Below are 23694 nucleotides of genomic sequence, written 5' to 3' on the forward strand. Positions count from 1 at the left end.
TGGTGTGTTTGTCTTCAGTTAGCGCTAAGCAACATTTTGGTTGTGCTCGCCGTTGTTGTCATTGCGCTGTTGCTTATCCTTGGGCCTAGCTGCGTTTGGCTTTGGGCTAAAAATATTAAACGCACAAAGCTTGTTGCCTTAGACACACAGCAGCAACAATGTTTACCATACGAGTGTGAGTGTGTGTGTTTTTCTATATATGCCAAATTGTCAAATATGAGAGACAACAACAGCAACAACAACAACACGTAATGATATCGCACATGATAACAACGAAAATAATTTTCGCGCTTTGTTCCATTTCACGCTCATTCGTTTTTGTTCGCTTTTCTCTCTTCTCTTTTTGGTTTTTTTCCACCTCCATCATTTAATTTTGGCAAATCAATAAAAGTGACCCATGGCCTACTCACCAACATCTCGTCTCATCTCGACTTTTCCCCCCTCCTGAGTGAGTCGCTATGGCTACGTGCTTCGCAGCAGTTGGAGAAGTTCTTCGATTTGTTACGTGGTCGCATTTGTAAAATTCAAATTCTGATTTTTATACCCGCTACCAAAGAGGATAGAAGGGTATTATATCTTTGTGTTTGTCCATCTGTGAAATATCAAACGTAACTTTGAAGTAAGAATATATATAGTAAAATAATAATTATGGATATTTAGGTGTCTTGAAAATTTAAGAAATACTTTCATATAGCAAAGAAGCTTACTTCAATTGCGTCTTAGTTGCTTTGCCTGACATTTCGAATGTAGTACATTATCGATATACCAAGTATAGGCTTTGGTATAATTTAGTATTTTTGCGGTTTATTATGGAAATATGATTTTATTGATAATGGGTAGCGAGTAACTCACAGTCGAGCCCACGTGAGCAAACTTTGGTATATTTTAATATTTTTGCGGTATATTTTTAGTATATTTTTAAAATTAGTTTTATTGATAATTGGTATCATGTGTCTTACAGTCAGACACTCTTTACCTACATATACACCAAATATACCCTTGTATATGCTTTAGTATTTTTTTTTGGTATATTTTAGGTATGTTTTAAAAATGTGGTGTTCTGATAATGGGAAGCGGTTAACTCACAGTCGAGTACACTTAGTCGATATACCAAATATAGTCTTCGGTATATTATGGTGTTTTCGGTATATTTGGTATATCTAAGAAATATGGTTTTAACTTAAATTGGGTAGCGGGCAACTGACAGTCGAGCATACTTGATCGATTTACCAAATATAGATTTTGGTATGTTTTAGTAGTTTTTCTGTATATATACCAAATTTAGATTTTGCTTTATTTTAGTATTTGTTCAGTGCCTTTTCGATATACTTCAGAAATATGGTTTTATTGATAATGGATAGCGGGTAACTCTTAGTCGAGTCTTCTCGACTGTTCTCAAATTCACGCTAATTTTGGCATTGATATTTATTAGCAGTTCATCATGATGATGTTGCTTATAATGAGGTTCAACTGCTGCTGTGTGGGCTGTGTAAATATTTTCGCACTGATTAAAGAGCACAGCTCTCCAATGGCTGAGCGTGATAAATTTTTTGTGCTGCTGCTTCAAAGCGCACTCGCATTACTTGGCTGATATCAGCTTGCCTTTAAGGTCATCGGTTTAATTAGATCTCACTCTATATAAATTGGAATTTAAAACTAATTTCAATTTACAGAAGCTACATAATTTTGTCATATTTATATATTTTAATTGCATTGACCTTTCAAAAACAAAATTCGTTATTCGCTGGCAAATAAGATAAATGACAACTCGAGAAACAAATGTGAAATTTGGTACTGCAAAAATTGCTATAATCAATTTCGATTTGGCAATTTAATCAACTTTAAGCATGTCAATCGACACGGAGTATAAAATGTAGCAATTTGTTTATGTAACTGTCATTTGGGCAAAGAAGCAAAGAAGTAATAAATCAATCATCTGATAAATTTCAATTCTAAATATAAATATCAAATAAAATTTGTGTGCAACAACTTGAAGGATTCAAGGATGATTCACGCTGCTTTCACGCTGCAAAATCCAATTGATTTTGAGGCTTACCAATTGGAAGTCGAGTTTTGTTTGTTGTTCGTTGTTGTTGTTGTTGTTCTTCATCGTAATCTTGTGCTCGTGTGTTTCAACGTTTGAAGTCGACGCACACACAAATAAATATTTAAGCCATTTTCTGTTTATTTTGGCATTTGGTCTGGCTTAAAGCTCAACAAAATGCTGACCCAGTAACTTGCTCTCATTTCCTCCCCCTCCAGCGGTGAGTTCTTGGGTTTATATATTATTTATGTTGCCATGAACGAAAAATTAGACGCAATCGAAAGTGAGAGAGAGCGAAGGAAGCGGCAAATATTTGTATTAAATAGTTTTACGTTTGCCCTCAAATTGCCGTTGGCCTCGACTCGTCTAGAACTGACGTTGCCAAAAGTTGTCTCAAGTCAATTTGTGGCCATCAGTTTTGCCAAGGAAAAGCTCCGACTGTCAGACACCGAGCTGTGCTCAACTACTCTTGCTCTCTCTCTGTCTGTGTGTATGTGCTTAAAATGTTTGCCATTTCGTTGGCACCTGAATAATTCAGATGCAAGCAGCAGCTTCTGAGAACCACTTGAATTTTGTTGATGCATTAAGTAAACTATCGCATCGCTTGCAAAAATACTTTTGACACTCTTTTGACACAGCTCAAAATTTGCATTGGCATTTCATTACATTTCGATTGAGCCAATTGTCAGATTGCAAACATATTTTCGTACTTTTAAAGCAATTAATAAAGAGATTATGCTCTTAAGCGTCATTTTCATTTTCATACAATTATGAATTGCTCTTGCACCCGAACACAACTTTACAAGCTTACACACACAGAACACAGCAACTGTCCAAATTGAATGAAGCTCTCCCTCTCTCTCTCTATCATTCTCTCTCGCTCTCTTTCACTCGCTGAGCTCATTTAACTTTTTAATTGTGCAGTTTTGTGTGAAGCGGGCGAAAGAACGCCATGAAAACGAAAATAAATTTAACATAAAAGTCAGACCGGCAATAAGCGCATTAATTGCCAGTGCAAAATAAGTGCCACAGCCATTATAGACGACATTTAACGCGACTATAAAACACCCAGCTCGAAGCTTGAAGCTTCAAGCTTCAAGCAGCAAAACGCACATTACACGTGGCTTCAGCTATGTCAACGAGTAATTTGTGGAGCTTGAGGTGCGAAGAGAGTTTCAAATGTTTCAACTGGAGCAGCTGAAAAGAGGAAATTGTTTGGCAATTACATTTTAATGTACTTTGTATTATATATTTATTTAATAGGATTTTATATGGCGGAAAAATATTATTATACAATTTTCGATTTAAAAAATTTAAACTGAAATAAATTATCATGAATGTTAAGCAAATATAACTTCACATGTTTTAATGTTAATTTTAGTTATATCCTTCATTTTTAGATAAATAAAAAATTGCTGGCTTTTTAAAAAAATGTAATTATAATAAAATCATATTCCAGAAAGATAGAAAATTTGATTTTGAATTAGTTTTTGAAACAAGATTTTACACTGTTGTTTAAAGTGAAGTAAAATATATAAATTGAAAGTATTTATGGGTTAATTTCATGGGTTTATTTTGAACTTTCACAAAAATCAATAAAAATAAGCGTAATATTGAAGAAAAATACTCTCGAATTTTGGTGCAGACAATAATATAGTTTTTATGATTCCTGGTTGCGATAGAATAAATATTGTACAAATTATAAAATAAATAGTTTTGTATGGGCAAGAATGCCTAATTCAATCGAGTTTTAATTGCTTTGGCTGACAATCTGGTATATTTTGCACTCTATGCTATATTTGAAATGTGGTACAACATCAATATACCAATATACCATTCGGTATATTTTAGCATTAGCTGGCAATTTAGTATATTTTGTACTCTATGGTATATTTTGCATGTGGTACAACATCAATATACCAATATACCATTCGGTATATTTTTGCTTTAGCTGACAATCTTGTATATTTTGTACTCTATGGTATATTTTGCATGTAGAACTATATCAATTCACCAAATATAGCAATGGAACACCATAGAGTGTATCTTACTTACTTATTTTTGTTGAAAAGGAATTAAGAATTCTACAAATCTTAGGAAAACGTTTTTATTGCATCGCCAAAAAAAATACGATTCACATATTAAAAGACATAATAATAGTTTATTTCGCATAAATGTACATTTAAAACTACATAAACCATAAAATAAAAAATAATTATTATAAAAGTTTTCTATCTTGAACAATATATAGAATATATTTTCACAAATATAAGCAATATATATAAAAACAAACAATTTTGCTGACACATATTAAAAATTTACAAAATATGATCAACTTTTTTTGGCACGCATTAAAAATTCTAAAAAATATTCAGAATATTATTTAGGCATGCATTTGGATAACTCTCTAAATGTATTTTATCTACCAAATGAAAATTCAATAACAATAACAATACAAGTTTCCATCCTCTTACAATGTATTTAAGAATATTTCATAAAATGCATTAAATATGGTAAAAATACAAACAATATTTTAGTTTAGCATTTATTAAAAATTCAAAAAATGTTAAGAATATTTTGTAGAAAACCTTAAAAATGCTTAAAATATTCAAAATATTTCTTAGGCATGCATTTTTGAGAAGTCTCTTAATGAGTTTTGTCTACCAAATGAAAATTCAATATCTGCATGTCAATTGGAATAGTTTATTCAAATTGAACAGCAGTCTTCAATTGGCATATGGAAATATATTGAATAAATCGATTTTGGTGAGTAACAAATTGAGAGCAGTTCTAATAAACCCCAACAGCAATTGGGGATGCCACAGGGTGTGTGTGTGTGTGTGAAGTGGGTGTTGAGTGTTGAGTGGCAGCAATAGCAGCAAAAGCAACGTTGCTGTGGGGATGCGGCTCAACGGTGCGTATGAGAGATGTGAAGTGACCGCAATTAAAACGAAATTTGTTTTCTCTCTTGCAGCTCCAACAACAACAGTAGCATCAGCAGCAGCGAGAGAGAGTGTTAAATATATAACAAGAACAGCAACAATAACTGGTGTCTGAGATAGCACTAGAAACGGCAGCGGAAGCGGAAGCAACACGGAAAGCGGAAGCAACGGATTGAGCGGCAGACAAGACACACAACGGCAACAACGGCGGCCAGAATTTTTTCACGTTTGGATAGCGTCGAGGAGGTGCAACGCAGTCGCAGTGGCAGCGCTGTTGGCATAACGCAAGGCACACCTGGCAGTGGCAGTGGTGCAGTGGCAGTGGCAGCGGCAACGGTGGCAGCGGGTTCTCCAGCCAGAGCTGGTGGCCAACAGCAACAGTTGGCTTCAGTTACATCATCTGCAGCGGCAGCAGGCGGAGTGGCAGTGTACGGTGCTGTGGGCGTTGGCGTCGGCGTTGGCGTTGGACTCGGCGGTGGTGGGGGCAATGTTGCTGGCGGAGCACGTAATCGCAGCGCCAGCACAATACTCGAGCTAAGTCACAACACACTCCATCACACTCGCAAATTCTCTAGCGGCAGCGGTGTTGGCGGTGTCGGCGGTGTTGGAATTGCCAACATTCAAGCACTTGGCGTTGGTGATGTGAATGGCTATGGTGACAACGCAGCAGCTGCGAAATGCGATACGTATAACGGAGGAGTCGGAGTCGGAGTTGGAGTCGGAGTTGGATTGGGCAGAGGGGGAGGAAGCTTAGCGCAGGATAGAAACACTGGATCGATTAATGCACCAGCCACAGCAGCAGCAGCGACAGCAACGAGTGCGAATAGCTTGGGAATAACATTGCGCGAACGTTTGTCCATCAGTGGCGCATCTGGCGAAGCAGGAGGAGGAGGAGGAGGAGCAACTACTGGTGGCTCAGCACCAACGATAGGAAGTGGAAGCGTGCCGCATTGCAAGCGCCAGGGCAGCTTCTCGAATGTATTCTCAAAGCTAATCGATGGTATGCCCGCTGGCACAATGTTCGCCAAGTTCAAAAGCGCCAATGTGGCGGCGTCCACGTCCATGCAGAATGTCGCCGAGGGCAATCCCATTACGCAGTACTTTGAGATTGGCAAACCGGTCGCCTGTGCCGGGCCAGAGCTCGTCTGGCGCATACACGATGGCTATCGCAAGAGTGACAACAAGGTGAGCAAAACAGCAACAGCCAACTGTAATCGAGTGTGAGATGATGATGATGATGAAGATGCCAGAGATGTTGAAACTAACAAACTGTGTTGCCCCCAAGTGAAATGCATATTTCCAGCCACTCACTATGACTACTTTTTATACCCGTTACCCATAGGGTAGAAGGGTATTATAACTTTGTGCCGGCGGGAAATGTATGTAACAGGTAGAAAGAGGCATCTCCGACCCTATAAAGTATATTTATTCTTGATCAGCGTCAACAGCCGAGACGATCTAACCATGTCCGTCTGTCCGTCCGTCCGTATGAAACACTGGATTTCAGAGACTATAAGAGATATAGCTATAATTTTTTTCGATAGCATTTGTTATGTTTGCACGCAGATCAAGTTTGTTTCAAATTTTTGCCACGCCCACTTCCGCCCCCGCAAATCAAATCAAATCGAATAACAAGCGTAATTGTAAAGCTAGAGTTACGAATTCTGGTATATACAATAATAACTGTAGTAGCTATGATTCCTGAAAATTTGGTTGCGATCAGATAAAAATTGTCGAAGTTACTAAAAAATACTTTTGTATGGGCAAAAACACCTACTTACTAGGGTCTGAGTTGCTTTGGCTGACAATCTGGTATATTATGCCGACTATGGTATATTTTGAATGCGGTATAATATCGACATATCGACAATACCACATATACCATTTGGTATATTTTTAGTATTTTTGCGGTATATTCGGTATGTTTTGAGAAAAATTCCGCAAAATATATTTCTTTTATTTAAAATGGGTAGCGGGTATCTCACAGTCGAGTACACTCGACTGTAGCTTTCTTACTAGTTTTTGTCCTGCTCTTCTCCCTTAGGAATGCTCCGTGTTTATATTCGAGAAGAAAGTGGCTGAGAAACTGCACAAGCCGCGCCGCAAGGAGACAATTACGGAGCTGCTAAAGAGCTCGGTGAAGACATTGGAACGCTTTCGTCATCCACGGGTGAGTGAGCTCAGTTGAATGCCAAAAAAGACAACTTCAGAGATAACATTCTAATGCTAGTTCATTTTTCTTTTATTGTGGTACTTTTTCTGGTATTCTTTTTTATTCTCTACTTAAAATTTTTTTTACTTGTTATTTATTGTGTCGCTAATCTTACTGCATAGCTATAAACATTTTAAAAGCTGATACACATGCGTAATTAAATTTATAGGCTAAACAATAAACTTGTCACTTGACTAATAAATCTTAGTAACTGCTCTATAAAAATCCATACTCTTTTATTGTCTCATCAAATTTTTATTAAATGCTTTACGCTATGTTCCACTTTTCAATAGTAATTTCAAAAGTATTTTTATTACAATTAAAAAAATAAATATACTCAAAATTCTTTTAATTTTGTATTAATGGCTTTAATGGTTGTGAATTTATCTTTCCTCTATCTTTTTTTAATAATTGGGATATTTAAGAAATATTAATTTAGAAGAGCAAGAATTACAGAATCTTCCTTCTATATTTCTTATTGTACATATTGCTATATTCGAGAAATGTTGCTTATTGAGCAAAATTTTCCTAGAATCTTCCTTCATTTTTGTATATGCATACTCAAAATACAACTTTCCCATTTGGGAAATGTTTCTTTGAGTACTTTTTATAATTCACAAATTCTTAATTCAATAAACAATTTTTGATTTTATATTTCATTTATTTATTTTATTAAAAAATTTGTTTATAAGAAAAATACTCTCTTAATAAATTAAATTAGATATCTTTACTATTTATTTTTATTTTATTTAAACTCTTTTTACGTACTAAATGCGCTCCCTTAAATTTAATGTGAAGAAATTGTTAAAGAAGTTGTAACTTGAATTCTTTACTTGACTCGTTTTATGATGATTTCTTAAAGCGCACTTTTGAAATACTAAAAGATTAGTTTTCTATACTAATATATTTGATTTACTTTACTATTGAATGTCCTTGCAGATACTACAAATCTATCACACGGTCGAGGAGAGCGCGGAAACTTTGGCTTTTGCCGCTGAGCCCATTTTCGCCAGTCTTTCAAATGTGCTGGCTTTTCATGTGAGTTCCATTCTCTATTTTTTTCAGCCTTGTTCCCAACGGTTTCTTACGCTTCGATTCAGTTGGGTTCGTCCTTTTGGTGCTTTTGGTTCACTATAGTTTGCCATTTGCTTTGCTTCTGCTTCTGCTTCTGTTGGGGACATGGCCAAAGGGCACATGCAATTTTCGTTGCCGCCTGCTGCTCCATTGTGAGTTTTGTGTTGTCGTTGTGCAGCGGGAAGCGAGAGAGAGAAAGAGAGAGGAAGAGAGAGGAAGTAAGACCATATGCCTTTATCTGGCACAGTCAATTGTTGTTGCTGTTACGATTCGTGTTGTTGTTGTTGCTGTTGTTGTGTTGCCTGTTGCTGCTGTGCTTTTTGCGTCCTGTTAAAGTTTCGCATAACACGGCAGCCAGTCAACTGCATAGTTTGGCTTTTGGTTCAAGTGGCACAGCGACGCAAATGTGAGGGTATGCATAACACACACGCACACCCCCAACACTTACACACACACCTGCACACTCGCACACACACACTAACGCACAACTAAATCGAATTACAGTGCGTGCTGGCAAAAGTTTGCGCTGTGGAGATTGAGTCAATAAAGTGCTTCGGTTTACTTGCACAGCTCAGAAATTGATACACACACACACACACACACACACTCAAAATGTCTATGGTGTAACTGTAGTTTCTTTTATTCCCTTTGTTTTTGGCTCGCCTGTCAGGCAATATTTTAGTTTATTGAGCTGCACACAACAGCAACAAAAGGCAACATCAACAGCCACAACAACAACAATAATGCGAACAACAACAATGAAAATAAAGGCAGCATAAAAAGGAAAACTAACGCAGCTCCCAACAAAAAGTCCAATCGAGCTAAATTACATTGAAAATTGCATAGGTAAAATCGAAATTGTTTTACAAAACAAACAACAAAATTGAGAGCAGGATGAAAAGATAACTGCAGAAAGTGGAAAGTGGGTCAACCGAAAGCTTAGATACTCTATCTAATTACAAGAAAATTGCCACAACAACAAAGCTGCAATTAAACTGACCAAAAGATGCTTGACATTACATCAGCTTAAGGCCCGAAAAAGCAAACTGAGATTCTATCTCTCATGTAACACCTCATTTTGGCGCATTGTTAGCCAAGTTTATGGCAACAAACAAACATGACATTCTTATTTAACACACGCTGTGTGTACTCTGTTGTGTGTGTGAGTGTGTGTGTGCCTGGGAAAGCGAAGAGCAAAATGCCAGAAAAATTGAAAAAGCAATTGCCATAAAATGCAAACAGTGCGACTTTTTATACCCGCTACGCGGCATGTCTTAAGGGGTATGAACAAATATCTAGGCCATGGCTGTCTGTCTGTCCGTGAGTTTAAATAACTATATTTTAGAGACTAAGTAAGCTGGGAGATGGAAATTTAGTGAAAATGCTTAGGAAAGTTGGAAATTTATATAAAGTTAGTTTTATAAATCGAAAATTCCAAAGGAAGAATCTATGGGATAACTGTTATTTGATGCGGTAAATAATTTACAGAAGAACATTAAGTCTCGAAAATACAAATTGTTAAAGGGTATGCACAAACATCTATGCCATGGCTGTCTGACTGTCTGTCCATGAGTTTAAATAACTATATTTTAGAGACTAAGTAAGCTGGAAGATGGAAATTTAGTGACAATGCTAGTGTAAGTTGGAAATTCATTTAAAGTTATTTTTATAAATCGAAAATTCCAAGGGAAGAATCTTATTTTATGAGGTACATAATTTATAAAAAAAAATGAAGTCTCGAATCTACAAATTGTTTAGGGGTATGAACAAACATCTAAGCCATGGCTGTCTGTCTGTCTGTCCATAAGTTTAAATAACTATATTTTAGAGCCCATGTAAGCTAGAAGCAGCAAATTTAGTGACAATGCTTGTATAAGTTTGAAATTGATTTAAAGTTGTGTTTAAGCATTGAACTACTTCCCTTACTTAAAATTAAAATAGAGGAATCTATGGGATAAATATAGGGAACGAATCTAGAAATGTACTACATTTTTTGTTTATCCTTACATAAAAATGGTAAAGTTAACAAAAAATGCACATACACAGTTAAGTAACAATAAATACAAAAACAAAATAAAACAAAATTAAAAGATATTTATACGTCAATGTTCCTTGGTCAAAGCTTGGGGCAAGAAATGTTGAATTTCATTCTATGACTATTCGAAAAATAGCTTAGAGGTCAAATTTGTACTACAATTTTTTATTATTCTTTAAAAAAAAATAAATTTTTTAACCACGAAACAAACGAATAATCACACAAAAGTAATTTAGAAGGCAAATTTAAATTGTTGGTCTACAAATTTTAATTTTAACTAATTTTTCTTTAATTTTTTCAATTTATTTATTCGGTAACTATTTTTGAGAACAAATTGAAAGCTCGAATCTAGAAATTGTGTACTACAAAAAAATACCATAAAATAAATAATAATTTAGAGGACACCAAATTTAAGTCTTTGGGCTAGAAATGTTGTGTTCTACTTTCTTATAATCTGCAGGGCAACATATCTAAAACTAAAGGTATTTTTGATTATCTGAAAAATATTTTTAAAGAAAAATTTGAAACTTTTGTATAGAATTTTGTACAACATTTTTTGTTATAAGATCTATACTTTAAATATACGTTTATTAATTAAGACAACTTAAACGATTTATCGAAGTGACCAAAAAAAAGTACAAATTTGATAAAGAAAGTTTACTATACAAAACGTTTTTTGTTGGAGAAAATATTGTGGTCATTCTGGAAGATTTAAGTTTGTCTAAAAAAAAACATAACAGGTATTTCTCAGACGAACATAGTCATGTTTACCTTTGACTTGATTTTTTATATGTTTCGGAAGAGGGAAGAGGAGGAAGGAAGATGGGACGTGTCTAAGAATAGCAAGTGCTTATGTGCCGCATTGTGTTTGTGTTTGTATTTGTGTCCGCAGGAGTCGAAAACGTATGAGAATGCCAATGTGGCAGCCGCAGCGGGCGGCGTCGGTGGCGGCGTCGGTGGCAGCGGAGGAGGTGCTGGTGTCGGTGCTGGAGGCGGGGGAGGGACGCCACAGGGGCAGGCGGCACAGGCGGGAGGACAGCCACAACGACCGGCCCATGCAAAGGAATACAACTTCTTGGATATGGAGCTAAAATATGGATTCTTGCAGGTAAAATAAACAACTTGAAAGCGTGCCCAGAAGAAAAGTGAGGATTTTATTGTGTGTGTGTTCGGATTGTTTCCATTTTGCAGCTAACGGAGGCATTGTCCTATTTGCACTATTCCGGGCACGTAATTCATCGAAATGTGTGTCCATCCTCTATACTAATAACCAAGCGAGGCATTTGGAAACTCGCCGGCATGGAATATGTGGGTAAGTCTGTGAAGGAGAAATTGAAACGAATTGTTGTGAGAGACTTTTCGATTTGTATTCATATACTCTATGCTTTATGCTTTGCAGAAAGAATGAATGAGACTGATTTGAATAGCTCAATTCCGTGTCCACCATGGAGCAACAGGGTATCAAAAATGGCGCAGCCCAATCTCGATTTTATGGGTAAACAAAACAAAAGTAGCAACAAAATACAATTGCAACAACTCACACACAATATTCTTCCCCCATTGAAAACACAGCACCCGAAACACAGACGAGCTCCAAGTGCAGCCTGCTGAGCGATATGTTCTCATTGGGCATGGTCATCTGTGCGGTGTACAACAATGGACGACCTCTCATCCAAGCGGGAAATTCCACCTCCAACTATGCCAAGCAACTGGAAACGGTAAGAGCTGGTTTATATTCTTGCTCTCTCTTCTGGTCTGGCTAAATTAATTTGCTACTGCTGCTGCTGCTGCTGTGTTTGCCCGCGGGCAGATAGCTGAAGAGACCAAGTGGCAAGTGGCAAGTGGCAAGTGGCGTGTAGCAAGTGGCAAGTGGCAAATTGGTTGGGTAAAAGTTTTGTGCCGGCTTGTTTGCCAGCTGTAATTAGATTCGCTGCTTTGTCAAATGCAAATGTAATCAAAAGTCCACTTCAAAACTCTAATTATTCAGTCCAGGTGCTGAAGCTGAAGCTGAAGCTCAAGTCCGTTGAGTTTCAATCTTCAATCGCTTCAGCTTTGGGGCGCAACGTCATTAAAACTTTTTCCCCCGAAAATGTTGCTCAAGCACTTGCTGGCTCAAGTGCTGTGGCCAATTTCTTGTACAATCATTCATAGCTATCTCGCTTTTATCCTCCACTTACCTTCATCTTTTCTCTTCTCTCCTCTTCTTCTGTAGCTGGATGACCATGTGCACAAGTTGATGCCGAGGCTGCCCATCGCACTGCAGGAGGCGACATCGCGCATGGCCAGCCGAGATGCAACAGCACGACCCACCGCACAGTTGCTGCAGTTGATTAAGTACTTTATGTGAGTAGCAACAACAACAAATCTATGACCCATGACCTCTGCTGTAAATTAATTAACTTTCAACTAAAACGCAAAGCAAGCAAAAAGAAACAGCCAAACGGCAACAGCAACGGCAAAAGTTTTTTGTTTGAGTTTCAAATGAAATTGACACCTGTTAAAAACATACACACCCACACACACGCACACACCTCTAAACACACACCAACACACACACACACACATTTAAGCACACACACTCACTCATTCATTCATGGAGCGCACAAGACACGCAATCTCTAAGCCAATTTGTACATGTAGCTAAAATTCAATTGAAGCATTCACTTTTCCACGCCAAGGACAAAACACACACACACACACATACGTTTGCTCCCGCACACACACACACACACACACGCACACCTTAATTACGTCTGTTTGGTAAATGAAAACGGTAATCAGGCTTGAAAGACACAATGCCAGGCTCTTGAGCTGATTGTGAGTAGTGGAAAGCGACCCCAGCGACTTTGCTGCCTTGCTTCCTTCCTTCTCTTTTCCTTTCCTTTCCTTTTCACTTCAACCTCAGTTGGCATAGAAGGGACATAGAGAAAGGGACTGAGCAAGGGGATTTATGACGACAGCACAGCTGCTAGGTAAACTGACAGACTGCGACTGCGACTGCGACCGAGATGAAAAAGCGAAGAAAAACAGCTTACAGACTGCTAGCCAAGCACAGTGTGCTGCACACTGATGCCACAGCATGCGAAAAACTCAATTAAAAGTGTCCAAACAAGCAAGGAAACTACAGTCGAGTCTGATCGACTGTGAGGTACCCGCTATCCAGATTTCTTAAGAGGAGAACCATGCGGTATTCTAAATACTAAATACTAAAAAATACCAAAAATATACCTCAGCCTCTATTCGGTGTGTCGATACTTATCACTTCCAAAACAATGCGGTATTATTTTTAAAGCATACCGCATTAATAAAATAAAATACTAAAAAAATACCAAAAATATACTGAAACTTATAATTGGTATGTCGATGCACTTATTAAACTTATTTTGGTATTATTCTTAAAATATTCCACATTACTCAAATAAAATACTAAAAAATACCAAAAATATAACAGGCTATTTTTGATATATGGTTGCACTATTACATTCAAAACAACTCAGTACCATTCTTAAAAAATACCGAATAAATATACTGAAAAAATACTATACTACACCAATCGCTATTTTTGGTATATTGAAATACTATTACATTGAAAACAGTACAAATTAATATACTGAAAAATACTATAATTTTGGTATATTTGTATACCATTACATGGCAAATATTCCATAAAATTTGTCAGACCAAATTTGTCGCCAACCAAAACAGTACACGAACAAAATTCTAAAATATACTGCAAACTATATATGGTATATCGATAGACACAGTACAAAATATGTCAGATTATCAGCCAACGCAACTAGGTCACGGCATCATCCTTTTTACCCAATAAAATGATTTTTTTTCTGAAAAATGCCCAAAAAAAAGTTAATTAAAAAATAACAAAAATGCAATTTGAAAAAATATTAAAAATGAACGTTGCTTTATATTAATTAATGTGCATAATGCATGCCAAATATATGAGCAACTAATTAGGTTTGCAGCTTGCAACCAGTGTGCCTTCTGCTGTGTTTAGACTCCAAGGTTGTGTTTGGTGCCTGGCGGTTGCTTAGCAAAAAGACGCTGACAGCAGCACGACGCCTCCAGGATACGCCCAGGCAGCCAGGCAGTCAGGTAGTCATTTAGTCAGTTAGTCAGGCTGGCAGCACTTTGAAGTTCATTTAAATGTTATCAACATTTTCAGCGTTCAACGTTTTTAGCTGCGTATGCAAATAGCTCAAGTACGATTGTTGAGCTCTTCAGCCTGTTGCTCGGGTTCGGGTTTTTGTACGCTACTTATGCTGATTATGCTGTTGCCCACAGCTAATCGTCTGGGCGGATAGCGATAGCAGATAACAGATAGCAGTTGCCAACTGCAATCAGTGCGCCACTTTGGTGTGCAACGTGGCGCATACGCAATGTGATTTAATGGCCACACTTATTGCTTAACCAAGCGCATCTCTTTTTTTTCTCCTTTTATATTACACCACCACCACCGTCGATGCACATAATTTAACTGGTTTTCCACTTTTGCTTTCGCTTTTATGGCAATCTTTCAATTTACCCGCAATGCCAACGCATCACTTCAGGATTCAGTTCAGTTTTCAGTTCAAACGAATTGTGTTGTGGCTTCAGGGGTTGGCTGTCGGTTTGGGCTGTCCGAAATAAATGAAATAAATGTGCACCACTGAAAAGTAAACACTTTTTGGCAATTAAATTTCAACCAATTACATTTGCATAACAATAAAAACACATTTGCAAACAAACTTTTCACACTTGGCAACGCTCAAAAGTTTTACTTTGCTGTCTGGCGACTGAAAATTTGCATGCATAATCCTAGCTTAATTATTTTTAATTCATAACTATATAAATACATTTTTGTTTGGTATGCGCGACTCGACGCGATTATAAAGCCCAATTGTTTTAGGATTATTTTGCAGTTATATATATATTTTGCGGATAAATTGCGTTAATTAATGCAGACTTAGCAGAGTATTCAATTTGATACAAAGTTTAACGTATTTACAAAATTTAAAAAGTGAAAATATGTTAGCTTAATTATAGAAAATAAATTCTAATTGAAAATTAAATTGCGAAATAAGTTTGTTTATTTAATGTAATTAAAAATAGTCCGACTTTAATAATAAATAATTAACCTAAATTTATTTAAAATAAAATGATGTATTTAAATTTAGGGAATATTTCAATATTTTGATTTTAATTTTCTTAACATAATTTCATTCTAAAATTTCATGGTAAAAAATATTTTAAATTTCATTTAGAATAGAGTTTCATGGTATAATATATTTTGATTTTTATTTAGTATTATTCGTAATTCAAAATTTGATTCTTTGCTATAAAAGTTTAGCCAAAGCCGAGCCACATCCGTCAAGCTAATTTGCTTTAAAATATGGTATTAAATAAATTGAAATTAATATTAATAAATATTTGAATAATATTGCACGATATTAAGCCATCAAACATTTTTTAAATCACACGCATCTAAATAAATTCATAAATATTATTTGAAATAAATATATGTTTTATTTACTCTCTTAATGCTTCTCTCATCGAAAGCATTTATTGATTTGCAAATTATTTTCAGTTCACTAAATGCAAACAAAGCATTTGGTAGACAAAAAAACAAAACAAACAAATGCAAAAAAGTTTTAAATGCTGCATAAAATGGTTTTATGTTATTTGTTTTAAATAGTCGTGAGTTTTTGTTTTTTTTTATTGATTTTCGAATCATTTTCGGGAGAATAAACAGCCAATAAAAGATAAATAAATCAACTGCGTAATAAAACAAATATTTAGCTAAATTTAAAGTGCCGTAAATATTTTTTTTATTTACTTTTTAACCCTTTTTTTATCCGTTGTAATTACCAGTGATCCGGCTATAAATGCGTTGAAATTCCTGGACGTGGTCAACATGAAGGACACGCAGCAGAAATCGCAGTTCTACAAGACAACCTTGATTGAGGCCATGCCGCTGATACCGCGAGTAAGTAGCGAACTCTAGCGATAAGTCGAAGTGAAGTAAAGATGAAGAAAAAGAAATAATCATCGCAACCGGAAACGGATGAAGCCCGTCGTCGGCCATTTTGGGTGATTTTGGCAGTTGTCAAGGCATTCATCATTTACGGCACACAGTTTGCTTTATGGCCCAAACAATTTGTAAATTACGAGCGCTGTTTTATGACTGTTGCAGCAGTCTTTTGTCTTCAGCCGACAGGCAACAGGATGTAACGACTTTGCTTTGCTTGAGGATTGAAAGAGGCGTTGAAGCATTATAGGTTCTAAACTATTGTTGTGTGTGTGTTTTTCTGCTCTTCTCTTTTTGTAGAAACTTTGGTGGCAAAACCTCTGGCCCATGCTCAAATCGGAGATCAACAATGGCGAAGTACTCGCCGCTGTGCTGCAGCCCGTCATGCTCTTCGTCCAGGAGGCGACGCACTCCGAATACGATGCCCTCATGTCGGCCACAATGAAGTGAGTGAAGCGCGCTCATTATGCGCCCATTTATACAGCGATAGAGAGTGAACTACTTGAGTGAAGAACGCTATCTAGCAGCGCCTGACCTTTTGTTATTGTTGTGGCTGTGGCTAGAGCAAAGTGTGGTTACAGTTTACGGTCGGGTTACGGATTGCAGCCAGCCACAAAGCAAACAATGGTCAGCTGGCTGGCTGGGCTGACTTCAACTTTTCTGTTCAACAATTGAAAAACTTTTGTGACACTTTTTATTTAATTTTCATGGCGTTTTATTGTACACACGCAGATACAGAGACACAGAGACAGAGACAGAGAGAAAGCGACTGAGGCGACAGCTCATATTGTAATTTATAGACCACAAGTTAAAGTGAAAGTTGGCGGCGAACGCAAAGTTTTGTGAGTAGTCTAGAGTATCGGGTTGGCAACTATGCACCTCGCTACCTTGCTGCCAGGCAGAGGCATACATAAATTAGTGAACCACAGGCAAATACACTCACACACTCACACACACACACACATAGAAAGGACACAAGGACTTCAGCTGGTGTTTGGTTGATGCTTGCGAGTGTCGCTCATAAAATATGCAAAGCGTCGACTGCAAAAACTCAATTATTTAAAACTAGTTGAAGCCCTTTTTGGCAACTTAAATAGAGAGCGATGCCAGCGAAAATTTTTAAAATGAGCACTCTAAACTTTTATTTCCAGCTGTTGACAACTTTTGTTAAGAACATTTTTACATTTAGTTAAGAATTACGGGAGAAGTAATAAAGCAATTATTTAGAATCTAATTTGGCAATAATGAATATAAATATATTAATTTAATAGTCAACGTTTGTTAAAGATTTATGGCAGGAGTAATAGAATAAATATTTAAAACAAATTTAATTTGCAAATAGGACAAGAAATTATATTCATTTCTTTCCAATAAAGTATAATATTCAACATTAAATTTCGATTCGTGTCAGCTGCAATAAAGCAATTTATTTTTTGAGTACCTTTATTGCTTTTGCTGAAATTAAAAATAATGAATGAAATAATAATGATATTAAATAAAATTAATCTAGATTGCCCATAGTCTACAAATATTGATTAGTTTTGCTTCATTTAATATCTGCCAACAATTACATTTTGGCAGCAACAATAAAGCAATTATTTCAAAGAAATCTACATCTTATTTGCATTGCCTTATTATTATAATATATGTATGTCATATCAATTGTTTAGCTAAGATATCTGTCAGCAGTACTAAAGCAATTATTTTCTAATAGTAATCAAATAAGTATAATATATATTTTTTTTATTAAATAAGTGCCTTACGTAGGAATAAAATTCGACATTTAATTGGGAATTACGACAGCTTCAATACATTATTATTTAAAATAAATAAACCTATTTACAAATATTTATTGAATTAAATACCTGTCACAAATAAACTGCAATAAAATGTTGAACCGCCCTCTTTGCCACTAAAGTTTTGGGCTTGAAAAAGGAAAAAATGGAAACTTTTCGGACTGTTGTAAGACGCTTATTGACACTGCCATAAAAGTTGCAAATAACAACTTTTCACAAACACACAGAGAGACGCAGAGAAATAATCACATAAAACTCAGATTGAGACCTGTGCAGCAACAATAATGACAAACGCAATTCTTTTTCTGTTTGTGTTGGGTCATCTATTATATTAAGATTAAATTAAAGCGACGGCAAAGTTTTGCTATTTCCCATTGTTAGCACAATAAATTTACTTTCGAGTTCTGTTTGTTTGTCTCTCTCGAATATTCAATATAGAATCGTCTACAATACACCAAAATCCATACAGGCAAGCGTTACGATACTCGAGAACTTGCATTTGATAATTGAGAAAACGAAACCCGAAGATGTCACCACAGACATAATGCCGATGCTCTTCTTCTCCTTCGATGGATCCACAATTCAAGTGCAGGTAAGTTTAGAAGGCAAGTTTTTGCCTGACGTTGGCATTGATATGCAAATTAGTTAAGAGAGAAAGAGAGAGAGAGAGTGGCAAGGGGAAACGGGTTGACAAGTCAAATGAGTTGAGTTGGCATTCGCCTTGCGCCTTGTGTAATTACAGCAGCAATTTCTTAATTAACTGCGGCACAAAGATGCCTCTTAAGTAGCTTCGGTTGCCACTTCAAATTTATTACCAACCAACGAAGCACTCAAATTGTATTTGTAATTGTACCCACCATGGAGAAGAACCTAGTCCTTAATCAGGAAACAGTTTTTCCCCCCACTTCGACTTTTTCGGCAGTCTAAAATTCATTTTGCCAGCTTCAGCTTTTGTGCTGAGGGTGACTAGACACTCATTTGATGGATTTTTAGGTGGCTATATCAAATTTACTTTATGTGAATAGATATTGTTGATGACTTCAGCAAGTGGGCAATTTTCTTTGTCATTGCACAAATAATAAATCGTTGTTTTTAAAGAGACTTTGCTAAAGTTTACTTGTCAAAGAAGTTTGAAAATATTTTTGTTTCTATAAATTTAACAATGTACCATAAATAACAAAGATTTTATTGAAGTTTCACTGCGTGACTGCGTATTTGAAAAATATATTAATGTCAACATTTAATTAATTTCTTCAAAACATGATAAGGGTTAGGCTTTTAAGGTAATGGATCACATTGCAGATTTTTTATGACAGCCCTAAGTCATTCTATTAACTTTTGTGCCAGATGGTCAAAACATTAATAATTTGATTTTGTGAACTGACTTGAAATTAACGCATTAGGTATTAGAATATAATTGTCACTATATATTTCCAATAATTTTCTTGCTTAAATTAAATTCAAATTTATTAAACAAATTTTAAGTTTTTACATATTAGATGGATTTGAAGGTGTTTTTCCAAAAATAAAAAAGACATGCTATTAAAAAAGAAACTCAGGATCTTGAATACAAATTTAATAACACAAATAATTTTTGTTTACTAACCGTGTCTTAAGGTCCCGACATGAGTTTCAGAACATGATGCTTGTTTTTATTATTATTATTTGGCCTTGTCTTTAAAGTAAAACGTTAATTCTAGCAAAATTCTTTACTAATTATTTTCAATGAATACCTTAATCAAAATACTTGTACTTAATTAGATTGTTCTTAAATGTGCAATATTAGTGAGTAGATACAGCGACTCGGGAGAATTCTGTTAGAGAACTGGCGTCTATTTTTGAAAATTATATAGCTAACAAGTTTGGTTAGCTCTAAGGAACCTCACCATTATGTAGGAAACCTTTTCTATTTGTATCTTTATGCGATGCAACACATGAGCAGTTGACATCTTGAAGTATATTTTCATGTAGTTAAAATTATCAAGTCACAGCGTAAGATACATTTTTGAGTATTAACAATTATCGCGTCACAGTGCAGTGTGATCTTAATTTTCTTATCCTGTGTTTATATCTCATAGATATAACTAATACCATATGATGATATATTTGCTTAGACCTATCTAAGACTGTGGCATATTTATGTTCATGCTTGAACAATTCATAAATTTGATATTTCTCTTTTCTGACCTCTCAAATTTAAAAGTAAGTTAATAACTCTTTTTTATAATTTTCACAATTTATTCCCAATTATTATCCTCTTCACAAATTTTTGAAATAAATGACTTAATCATTGCGTCGACAGAGCGCCGCAGTTGTGGCTGTGGCAAATGTGTTTGATAGCATCGACGAGTTGTCCATACGACGCATGGTCCTGCCAAAGGTCAAGCTGGTGTTTGAGAAGAACATTACGGATCCGAAGATAGTGCAGAATGTGCTGATGTGCATTGAGCGTGTCATGGACCGCATGGAGCGTGCCCAGGTGCGTTTAATTAACACACACATTTATTAGATTCGCCTCGTTATATCCGTTTACTCAACCATCACAATCTGCAGGTTATGGAGGAGGTGCTGCCATTGCTGGCGAATGTGCGAATACCGGATCCAGATATTATCATGCGTACTGTGCGTAAGTAGAACAAATGAAATGCACTCACTACTGTGTAAATGTGTCTGCATAAAACTAATTGAATGTAATAGAAAGCACAGAAGAACAACCAGCAGCAGAGAAAAGCTAATTAAGCTGCTGCCGCACACACACACAAAAACGTCGCTTGACTAAAGAGATCTGCTTAACTGTTATTAATTATATGCTCATACAATTCACATTCCACATCTCGACCAGGCATCTACCACAAACTGTTTGCGGACAAATCCTATGGCTTAACCGTCGAAACGATGGCCACCAATGTCCTCCCGCTCCTCATTCCGCACACCGTCAATCCGGCTCTCAATTTCGAGCAATATTGCTATCTGCTGGAGGTGAGTTCGTTCATGGTTGTTGCCCCTTTCGAAATGCCAGCTAATTTGTCGATTGTGGCATATTGCAGGTGCTGCAACAAATGCTGGAGGCCATCGATCGGCAGCAGCGCAACAAATTGAAGCTGGACAATCTGTCGATGGCATCGCCGGAGCGACATCGCACACTGCGCCATCAATTCTCGACGGACAACATGAATGCCCCGCCATTCAATATACCCAATTTGCGTATCGATCAGCGCAAGACATCCAGTGCCGAGGACATGGCGCGCAAGAATTCGGGCGGTGAGTATTGTGCTTCCTTTTTGGTAGAAGGGTATTATAAATTGGTGCCTGCAAGAATTTTATGCAACAGGCAGAACGTTGCCGACCCTTTTAAATTATAATATATTCTTGACAATCTAGATTTTACCTATGTTTAATGCAGTTTTATATTGATATACCAAATTCAGCCCTCGGTATTTTGGTATATTTTTATACCAGCTACCCATAAAAGGGTGACAAAACTTTGTCCCTAGATGAGCATATGCGATCCCATAAAGTATTTATATACGTATGTATATTATTGACGATATGGTATATTTGGTATATTTTGAATGCAGTTTTATACCAATATACCAAATATAACATTTGGTATATTAACTTTGTATATTTTTATAGCCGCTTTCCATCCCTATGAAACATTAGATCTTAGAGACTATAATAGATTGTTATTATACACATACATATGTATGTATATTGTTGGACTGCATTTCTCATTGCCGCACTCAGATCAAATTCGTTCTTAAATTTGGCATGCACAGTTCCAAATTGGGATTTAATAGCGATATACTAAGCAATGCCTTTGGTATAGTTTAGTATTTCATGGTATATTGTAGTATTTATCGGTACATTGATTAGGTTTAAAATCATCGAATAATGAAGCTAGATTATCGAATTACCAAAGAAAGCCTTCGGCTTATTTCAGTATTTTTTGGTATATTTTAGATTTTATGGTATATTGATTAAAAATCGAATAATGAAGCTAGAGTAGCGATATACCAAAAAACACTGGTATATTTTAGTATTATTTATTAGGTATCGAATCATCAAATAATACAGCTTAGGAAGCGATATGCCAAACGAAACTTTGGTATATTTTATTATTATACCTCATAATACTAATATTGTATAGTTATAGGCATGATCGAATAATTAAGCTGAAGATCACAGACTTTAGAATATTTTAGTATGTGTGGATATATTTTAGTATTTTTTTCTGTATATTAATTAGGTATTTAGTCATCGAATTATAAACTAGTGATATACCAAACAAAAGCCTTTGATATATTTTTGGTGTTGTCAGAATATTAGATGTGGTATATTTGTATAATACTACCGCAATGTTTGGTTTTTATTGACAATGGGTAGCGGTTATCTCACAATCTTGTTTGTAGCAGCTTTCCCTCCTGCGGCTGTTGTTCCTCCTCCTCGCTAGCTCTTCCTCCTCTAAGCTCCACAAAATGAATAATGAGCTTAGCTGCTGCGCCCGCAAGTGGTGCGTAATTGCAGCAAGTCTCCACTTGATTTTCCATTTGATATCCATCGAACGTGACAATTTCAGCGAGCGAACTAATCAGCAGCTAAATAATTTATGAAAACCCCAAAATTGTTGCCACAAGCGGCCGCAGCATTTAATTGCGTTATGCTAATTTTTAATACACATTTAAACGACAATTATAATGCAAATTAAAATCAAAGCCAGGCTCGTCACGACTGCCCGATTGCCCTAAGCTACAATTATGCCTCTGCGGTGTGCAGCATTTAATGAGCTTTCAATCTTCAAACGATGATTTATTGCGATGCCCTTAATAGCTTGTAGTCTATATTATATAGTACATTTAAGTACGTTCTTATTGCAGTTTTAATGCCACGCAAACGCAAGTCAAAGGTCGCTTGGGCCATGTTGTTGCCTCATTTGGCACGCCTTCTCTCATGTTTTCCATCGCAATGTCAACTAGCCAAATGTGTGTGCATATGTGGCAAGTCTCTTTCGCTCTCTCTTCCCCTCTGCACCTCTCTTTATCTATGTGGTAAATTAACAGAGCCAACTGCATATTGCAAATTGAAATGTTGTTGCCACGTTTCGCAGTCACAGTCAACTAAAAGGTCAAAGCAGGAGGGTGAGGAAGGGAGGCAGAATTGCAGGAAGCCATGGCGGCATTACTGTGGTTTTTTGTGGCTTTCAGTAAACAAACACAAGCCTAGCTATATGTCTGTCTCTCTCCCTCACTCTCTCTCCCTCTTTCTCTATATGTACATGTGTGCCTCCCTTTGTCTGAGGCTTGTGTGTGTTTATAGACTGTAGTTCAACAGCTATCATAACACATTCAATATTTGCATTTCTCTGCATACGACTTACAATATTGCGTATACGTCATGTGAGACAGCTCTCGCAAGCATTGCTCTACATTAAGACCATTTCCGTGCACTTGAAGATATTTCTGAGCGTTTATTTAAAGCCTAAATCAATAATTAAAGTTGAATTTAGAGATATATGCTAAAGTCAGTTGAAGCACCCAAAAAGGTTGTATTAAAGAAAAGAAATAAAGTT

The 23694-nt window shown here is 36.2% G+C and overlaps 2 protein-coding genes and 1 long non-coding RNA gene across 10 annotated transcripts in view; 2 read left to right on the forward strand and 1 right to left on the reverse strand.

Moving 5' to 3' along the window:
• Positions 1 to 590, reverse strand: part of LOC132788566 (uncharacterized) — a 48324-nt gene extending 47734 nt beyond the window's left edge. The window contains exon 1 of the long non-coding RNA XR_009632636.1: positions 411 to 590. This is a non-coding gene — a long non-coding RNA (uncharacterized LOC132788566). The remainder of the gene's footprint in view (positions 1 to 410) is intronic.
• Positions 591 to 3176: 2586 nt separating this feature from the next.
• Positions 3177 to 5917, forward strand: LOC132788316 (uncharacterized). The gene is made up of 3 exons (XM_060795649.1): positions 3177 to 3205; positions 5223 to 5803; positions 5850 to 5917. Exons 1-3 carry the CDS (start codon positions 3177 to 3179, stop codon positions 5915 to 5917), a joined length of 678 nt encoding a protein of 225 aa, XP_060651632.1.
• Positions 5115 to 23694, forward strand: part of LOC132788559 (SCY1-like protein 2) — a 31242-nt gene continuing 12662 nt past the window's right edge. For 5 of the 8 annotated variants that reach the window (XM_060796034.1, XM_060796036.1, XM_060796035.1 and 2 more), the window contains exons 1-15: positions 5115 to 6171; positions 7031 to 7156; positions 8138 to 8236; positions 11200 to 11415; positions 11499 to 11619; positions 11707 to 11802; positions 11880 to 12025; positions 12520 to 12650; positions 16173 to 16287; positions 16630 to 16775; positions 18564 to 18717; positions 20428 to 20604; positions 20679 to 20751; positions 20968 to 21104; positions 21173 to 21386. In XM_060796034.1, the coding sequence (XP_060652017.1) occupies positions 5989 to 6171; positions 7031 to 7156; positions 8138 to 8236; positions 11200 to 11415; positions 11499 to 11619; positions 11707 to 11802; positions 11880 to 12025; positions 12520 to 12650; positions 16173 to 16287; positions 16630 to 16775; positions 18564 to 18717; positions 20428 to 20604; positions 20679 to 20751; positions 20968 to 21104; positions 21173 to 21386 (2134 nt within the window). In that variant the 5' untranslated portion in view covers positions 5115 to 5988. The remainder of the gene's footprint in view (positions 6172 to 7030; positions 7157 to 8137; positions 8237 to 11199; positions 11416 to 11498; positions 11620 to 11706; positions 11803 to 11879; positions 12026 to 12519; positions 12651 to 16172; positions 16288 to 16629; positions 16776 to 18563; positions 18718 to 20427; positions 20605 to 20678; positions 20752 to 20967; positions 21105 to 21172; positions 21387 to 23694) is intronic. The other 3 variants (XM_060796039.1, XM_060796041.1, XM_060796038.1) reach the window with 2 other exon arrangements.

Source organism: Drosophila nasuta, chromosome 3, assembly GCF_023558535.2.
Source record: "Drosophila nasuta strain 15112-1781.00 chromosome 3, ASM2355853v1, whole genome shotgun sequence".
In the NCBI taxonomy this organism is placed as follows: Eukaryota; Metazoa; Arthropoda; class Insecta; order Diptera; family Drosophilidae; genus Drosophila; species Drosophila nasuta.